At 45.9% G+C, this 7,930-nt stretch overlaps 1 protein-coding gene across 1 annotated transcript in view; it reads left to right on the top strand.

Moving 5' to 3' along the window:
* Nucleotides 1–7,930, top strand: part of Galm (galactose mutarotase) — a 64,107-nt gene that overhangs the window by 12,138 nt on the left and 44,039 nt on the right. Inside the window, exon 3 of the mRNA XM_005360766.3 lies at nucleotides 4,378–4,584. Coding sequence (XP_005360823.1) covers nucleotides 4,378–4,584 — 207 coding nt within the window. The remainder of the gene's footprint in view (nucleotides 1–4,377; nucleotides 4,585–7,930) is intronic.

The raw sequence follows: 7,930 nt of genomic DNA, 5'->3' as shown, positions 1-7,930 counted from the left end.
TTCCTCTTCCTCCCAGCATTCTGTTCTGTTTACTCCTCCCACCTATGTTTTAACCTATGAGGGCCAGCCAAGCAGTTTCTTTATTGCTTAACCAATGAAATCAACAGATTGATATATGACACTCCCACATCACATTTTCACCGGGCAGTGGTGGCCACAACTTTGATTCCAGCTCTTGGGAGGCAGAGACAGGCAGACTTGACAGCCTGGTCTACAAGACCTAGTTCCAGGACGGGCTCCAAAAAGCTACAGAGAAGCCATGTCTCGGAAAAAAAAAAAAAATCCATTCTTCCCCATACACTGTGGGTTCTAGGAGTGGAGCTCAGGTTGTCAGGCTTGCATGCAAATGCTGTTGCCCACAGATCTGTCTTATCCTCCCTACGAGTCCTTTTTGTTTTGCTTTATGCCTATGCCCTGAATGCCTGGAAAGGGGCATCAGGTCCTCTGGGACTTGAATTATGGATGGTTGTGAGCCATAATGTGGGTGCTGGGAATTGAACTTGGGTTCTCTGCAGGAGCAACAAGTGCTCTTAACTACTGAGCGAACTCTCCAGCCCCTAGGCATTCTATTTAGAATACCTTGAAAGTTCAGCATTTCAGGGAGTTAGGGTGTCATCCGATCTCAGTGAATTTGTTCTCAATGTTGCTGCTTTACCTGTGGGGAATACAGAGGCCTTCGCCCCTGCTGGGCTCTTCAAGAGAATCCAAGTTCAGTTCCCATACTACGTCAGGTGGCTCAACTGCCTTTAACTCCAGCTCCAGGAGATCTGACATCCTCTTCTGGGTTCCACAGCCCAGAATTATTCATATACCACACAGAAACACATACATTTTTTTAAAATTTTAATTTGTTTGCTTTGTTGTTTTGTTGTTTGTTTGTTTATTTGTTTGTTTTTTGAGACAGGGTTTCTCTGTGTAGCCCTATCCATCCTGGAACTCACTCTGTAGACCAGGCTGGTCTCGAACTCACAGAGATCCGCCTACCTCTGCCTCCCGAGTGCTGGGATTAAAGGCGTGCGCCACCATCACCCGGCTAATAAATATTTCTTAAATGTAAATTTAAACAGCACATTTACTGAAACCAAAATGTGGCATTGCATAGACAGCTAGACTTGCGTTTGAAGCCTAGCTCTAGCACTCATTACATGTTGGATTTTAAGCAAGATTGCACCCTCACCTCCTTTAAATCATGAAGTATTCTAGGGCTCTCCTCTGTCCTGCAATGTGGGAGGTAGAAGCAGGCAACCTGACTCCACTGAACTCAAAACTGAGATAACAAAATTAGTTGGCGCTATAAGAAATGGCCAGGGCTCATTGTTGACCTACACCTGGTGGAACTAAATCCTTTACTTAGGGTGGCTTATGCAAAACAGATAAGCAGCCAGGAGCACTCAGCACACGGAAATTCTTTACTTCAGCCCTTTATGAGCCACCCAAACTCCATAGGAATGAGACTCTGGCCAGTTCATTCTGATATTTGGAGGACAAGGGAGCAGGCACACGTTCTGGCTCCAGTTCACTGTCGCTGTCCAGGAAACCTGCAGGGAACAGTTTATCAATTTGGGGAATTTCTTTTTCTTTTTAAAAAATGACACATGGGCCTGGAGGGATGGCTCAGCCGTTAAAGGCTAGGCTCACAACCAAAAATATAAGAGTTCGGTTCCCAGCACCCACGGCTGTCCCTCCAGGTACCAATATTAAATAAATAAATAAATAAATAAATAAATAAATAAATAAATAAATAAATAAATAAATAAATAAATAAATAAATAAATAAATAAAAATGACACATGTAACAGGCTTCCTTTTATTTCTGAACTTCAGTTCTCTGGTCGTTGGATAACAGTGCCTCCTGTAAGTCTCCTCTGAGATGGGGAGACAGCCCCTGTGAAGTAGCTAGCCAGGTGGGGCTCAGAATGGGCACTCAGCAAATGTTGGATTTCCCTTTTCTAGATGCATGAGCTTAGGACTCCCAGCCAAAGCTGAGAGGCTCCAGTGTGAACCCAGGATTCCTGTTTCTGCTTGCAAAAGCAAACTTTCAGGGAACTTCTCCATAGTTATTACTGTTCTTAGAATTGTGGTTGCTAGGATAAGAAGACCTCTTCCAGATAACTTTTTCAGTACCTCCGTTTTAGGGAAAGGTTGGTGCCCAAAGCCACACACTTCTCAGGGAGCATGGCCAACCTCAGAGTATTTAGAATAAATATTTATGGAGGTTGTTGAGGGTGTCACTCTGTGGGAGAGCATCTGCCTAGCATGTGTAAGGCCCTGGGTTCCAACACCAAAATAATAATAATAATAATAATAATAATAATAATAATAATAATGATAATAAACCTTAGTAGAAAAGGGTTAAGTTCTTGTTTTTGAACATAGTATCTCATACAGCCCAGGCTGGTCTCAAACTCCCTAAGAGCTGAGGATGACATTGAACACTTGATCCTCTCACTTCTGCCTACCAAATGTTGAGATTATAGTCATGCATTACCATGTCAGGATCTGTGTGGGTCTAGAAACTGAGCCCAGGATTTTATGCATGCTAGGCAAGCACCCTGCCAACTGAGCTACATTCCTGGTCCCAAGATTATCCTTATTTAGTTATTTATTTTATAAAGGAAAACATTTAATTGGGGCTGGCTTACAGTTTCAGAGGCGTGGTCCATTATCACCATGGCAGGTGTCGTGCAGGCAGACATGGTGCTGGAGAAGGAGCTGAGAGTTTTACATCTTGGTTCACAGGCAGCAGAAGCAACTCTGTGTCACACTGAGTATAGCCTGAGCAATGGAGACCTCCAAGCACATCCCCACAGTGACACACTTCATCCAACAATGCCACAACTACTCAAACAAAGCCAAACACCATAATGCCACTCCCTACGGTCGCCACTGCTTTCAAACTACCACATCCACTCCCTGGGCCCCCATAGACTTGTAGCCATATCATAATGCAAAAATGAATTCAGCCCGACTCAAAAGTCCCCTCCCCATAGTCTATAACAGTTTCATGCTTATTTAAAAGTCTTAAGTTCAAAGTCTCCTCTGAGATTTGTGCAATCTCTTAACTCTATCCCCTATAAAGTCAAAATTGAAAAGAAGATAACATAAAATGGCACAGTAAATACATTACCATTCCAAAACGGAGGAAAGGGAGAATAGTGAGGAAATACTGGACAAAAGCAAGACCGAAAACTAGCTGGGCAAACTCCAAATTCTGCATCTCTATGTCTGACATCAAAATGCTCTTCAGATCTTCGATTCCTTTCATCTTTGCTGACCTCAGCACACTTCCGTCTCTTGAACTGGTTCCATGTCCTGTTAGCAACTTTCCTCGGCAGGTACACCACGACCCTAGCATCTTCAGCATCTTGGAGGACACATTCTGGGACACCCCTGACACATTTCCTGGCCACAGTGGCTTTCCTTATTCGAGTAGAAAGATTCCATAACTCCTGTCTTCCGTCCTTGACTCTAAAGCCAGAGCCATGTGGCCAAAGCTACAAAGTTCTGCTACTTACTGGGGCTGGAACCTGGACCCTCATCAGCTCCATCTTCACCAGCTTCCTGTTCTCCACTATTTCCTTTGCTTCCTAAGCTTGGTTGTCCTGAAACCGGACCTGTAGACCTAGTGACTCAAACCCAGAGATCCTCTATCTTTAAATATTACAAGTAGGTTTTAATGTCTTCTGTTTGTCAGCTTGGAATGCTAAGATTAAAATACTTGTCAAGATGGGCGATGGTGGCACACGCCTTTAATCCCAGCAGTCAGGAGGCAGAGGCAGGCGAGTCTCTGAGTTTGAGGTCAACCCGGTCTACTGAGCAAGTTCCATGACAGCCGGGACTTGGGGGTGCGGGCTGTGAATCAAAAAAAGAACAAAGGATATGAGGGCCATCTGGCTGCGACATCTGTCACCCCATTGATCGCCAGGGTTGATTCGGCTGGTCTGACTGGCTAGGCAGCTGTCCCCTTCCTCCCTCACCGCTCCATGTGCGTCCCTTGTCCCTCCCGAAGCTGCACGCTCCCCTAATAGAGGAGGACCCGTCTTCAGTCAAGGGTATACGAGTAGCTGCAATCTCCTGCTAGAAGCTCCAAACAAGCTCTCAAAAGAAGAACAAAGAAAAACAGACACATAAATACATAATATACAGTTAGGAGAAGAACATATAGGAAATGCAAGTGGATAAAGGAGAAAATGTTTTCCCCCAAAAGCCATCTTCCTGTATAAAGCAGTGTTAGGTGGGCAAAGCTCCAGACTATTATTCAAAAGCCTTTATCTTTGCCTAACAGGCTCCCTTTCTAGACTCTGCTCTTTAAATATTGAAATGTGGCATTTCGGCGGGTACTGGAGTGACTAAGCAGCTTTAAACACTTCTTCCTAGGTCCTGTGGACCCCTCAGGTGTTGTCCAATGGTGTCCAGTTCTCTCGAGTCAGTCCAGATGGTGAGGAAGGCTACCCTGGAGAGTTGAAAGTCTGGGTGACATACACCCTGGATGGTGGGGAGCTTGTAATCAACTACAGAGCACAGGCCAGCCAGACCACACCGGTTAATCTGACCAACCATTCTTACTTCAACCTAGCAGGCCAGGTAAGTGAACTTACTTTCTCTCCTGCTGTACCAGAGTGCTGGAGGGAGGACCGCGGGATGTGGCTGGAGAGACTAGCCCATCATGGAGATGAATTCACACCCTTGTTGATGAAAGTGGCCCTACCAGAGTATCTGGCTTTAAATAGATGCTCAGTAAGCTAGAAATCATACAAGAGCGAGTGACTATGTCACCCTGCCAAGGGAAGTAGCCATTTCCCTGTGATGTAGACAAATGAGTGGTTATTTCAGGAATTCCCTTTCATCTGGTTTCATAAATGCACAAGTGCTCCCTTGTACTTCACCCTGCCCAAGACCACTCCCATCTAAGATGCCTTCCTTAAATGCTGGAAGTGGGCGTGTTTGCCCCAGCTCCTTTAAATGTGCCGCAGGCAGTGTGTGCTCCAGCTGTGTGGTCCTACAGCTCTCCCCGGCTGCTGGTGTGTGCTCCAGCTGTGGTCCTACAACTCTCCCCAGCTGCTGTTGTGTGCTCCAGCTGTGTGGTCCTACAGCTCTCCCCGGCTGTTGCTGGTCATTCTTGCCCTGTATAGTCAGTCCAGTGATGAGGCACTGGAATTGAATTTAGAAGACCTGGCTTTTCAGATTACTAAACATGTTCTCAGTTTCATAATAGTAGCTAACCTTGTTTTATCAGCCGCCTTCGAAGCACTTTGTGAAGTGATTGGTGAAAAGATTGATTGAAACCAACCTAATAGTAGGACACTTAGTCACATGGCAGAAGGCAGGCTGATCTCCACGAGGGCGGGGCCAGCCTGGTTGACAAAGCGAGTTCCAGGATAGCCAGGACTGTACAGAGAAACCCTATCCCAGAAAGCAAAACAAACAAACAAATAAATAAGATGACATCCGAGAATTGTGTAGAATGGCTGACAGCCCCTTCCCTCATTAGTAGTCCCCTCCCCCAGATAATAATTTAAACCTGTTGAAGAGGCTGTCCCGGGATTGAGTGAGGAGCCCAACTGTAGACTCTGTCTCTATGACTTCCTCTTCTGAAGAACACATCTTATCTAACCATTGGAATCTCTGTGGTGTGATCTACAAGCTGGTAGCCCTGACCAACTGGAAACATCGTCCACTTTTATTGGGTTTTGCTGCTGATTTTGCTGGTGGCCACTTCCTGCAATAGCAGCTAGCTGGTTCTTACAGAGACCCCAATGTTCAGAACAGTGAAGGTGATTCTTGCTCGCTTGTTCTTCTTTTGATTTCAGGAAGAGTTTCATTCTTTATTCCAGGCTGGTCTGGAACTCACAGCCATCTTCCTGCCTCAGTCTCTCCAGTGCTGGGGGTGAAGGTGTGAGCCACCACCCCCATCTTCTACATTTGGTAAACAGAATTTTCTAGTTGGGGGCCCAAGCTTCAGGGTACCAGCTTTAAGTTTCAATGTTGGGGCCCTCAGGTGAGAGTGTGGAATTGTGTTTTTCTGTTTTGTTTTGTTTTTCGAGACAGGGTTTCTCTGTGGCTTTGGAGCCTGTCCTGGAACTAGCTCTGTAGACCAGGCTGGTCTCGAACTCACAGAGATCCACCTGCCTCTGCCTCCCGAGTGCTGGGATTAAAGGCGTGCGCCACCACCGCCCGGCCTGGAATTGTGTTTTTCAAAGAATGGAAAAGGTATGTAGGTTATAGGTGTTTTTTGCTTTTTATCTTTTTGCCCTAGTCTGTGCCTTCTGCAAAACTCAGGGAACATGTTTTTTTTTTGTTATTGTTGTTGTTGTTGGTTTGTTTTTGTTTATCTGAGACAGGGTTTCCCTGTGTAGCCCTGGCTGTCCTGGAACTCACTCTGTAGACCAGGCTGACCTCAAACTCACAGAGATCCGCCTGCCTCTGTTTCCCGAGTGCTGGGGTTAAAGGCGTGCCCCATGGCCTGGCTGGGAACATGTTTTCTATTGACACTTTATCTGTAGAACGGTGAAAGCACACCGGGGAGGTTTGAGGTGGAAAGGAAGCAGTGTGGTTCTGGCTGTGCCTAGACACTTGTGCCTTCAGGGATTTATCTTCTTCCATTTATCCATTTTCCCTCTGTCTTAGTTACTTTTTATTGCTGTGATAAGACACGTGACCAAAGCAACTTCTAGAAGAGTTTATTTAGGGGGCCAGTTTCAGAAGATTAGTCCATGACCATCATGACTGGGAACATGGCAACAGGCAGGTGGACATGGCGCTGACCCATCTTCATGAAGCAGAGAGAGAGAACTACTTGGGAATGGCTTGGGCTTTGGAAACCTCAGAGCCCACCATAGTGACATGCCTCCTCCCAAACAGTTCCACCAACTGGGGACCAAGTTGAACCTATGGGGACCATGTCATTCAAACCACACCTTCCTTGGTCTTGGGGCTTTTGTCTTCAAACTTGTCCCCCTCGTAGTCACAGAATGGCTTCTGTAGCTCGGAGTCTCATTCTCCTACACTCGTCTCCAGAGATAAAACAGGATTTCTTCCTTTTCTAAGAACAATGAGAAACCACAGAGAAACCCTGTCTCGAAAAATCATAAAAAAAAAAGGAAAAAAAAAAAGAACAATAAGGACAGTGTTCAGAAACAGCTTTGTCTCATGTTTCATCAGCCAAAAGCGTGACCCACGCTCTACCTAACCCAATCACCAGTGAGAAGATTAAAACAGAATTATTGTTTTTGGAGGCTGCAGCAGGGTTCTCTTCCCTCTACATGAGCCAGCAAGTCTGATTCCTTCCAGGGGAAAGGGAGCTAAAGGCAGAGGAGTTGCTGCAGCCTTTGAGTACAAATGTCCTTCACCTCCTGCAAGGCAGTAGTCATGGCAACGCACAAGCAGGTCTTTACGACCTGGGCCGCTCATAACCGACTGTGCGTGAAAGCAGTGTGGTTACAACAAGCGTCAGTCAAGGGAAATTATCAGAAGGAAACACTGAACTTGGAGAGGGGCCTCAAGGTCTATGTGGGAACCAGTGTTTCGTGTCAAGTTTTCATCGGTCTGGAAAGGAAGTGCGTCTGACAGTAATCTTCCACCAACGTAGCCCACTGCATTTTCCAGACCAGAAGATACGGAAAATGGAAAATACGTTTGCTTCTTCAGTGCAGAAATGCCTGGGCTGTTCAGAGCACGGGCTCCCGATACACATTGCTTCCCTCGCCCTTCCTAATACCTTATACACATCCGTGTATTTGTCGTTTGGTTTTCATGCTGTTTTATTTTCTTCCTGCCTTAGTGCTTAAAACATTTTGTTTTGTTTTGTTTGTTTTTCAAGAGACAGGGTTTCTCTGTGTAACAGTCCTAGCTGTCCTGGAACAAGCTCTTGTAGACCAGGCTGGCCTCAAAGGTTCACCTGCCTCTGCCTCCTGAGTGCTGGGAGTAAAGG

This window comes from Microtus ochrogaster, linkage group LG3 (genome assembly GCF_000317375.1).
Source record: "Microtus ochrogaster isolate Prairie Vole_2 linkage group LG3, MicOch1.0, whole genome shotgun sequence".
NCBI classification, from domain to species: domain Eukaryota; kingdom Metazoa; phylum Chordata; class Mammalia; order Rodentia; family Cricetidae; genus Microtus; species Microtus ochrogaster.
Note: the sequence above shows the minus strand (reverse complement) of the source record. Positions and strands in the feature narration are given on the sequence as shown.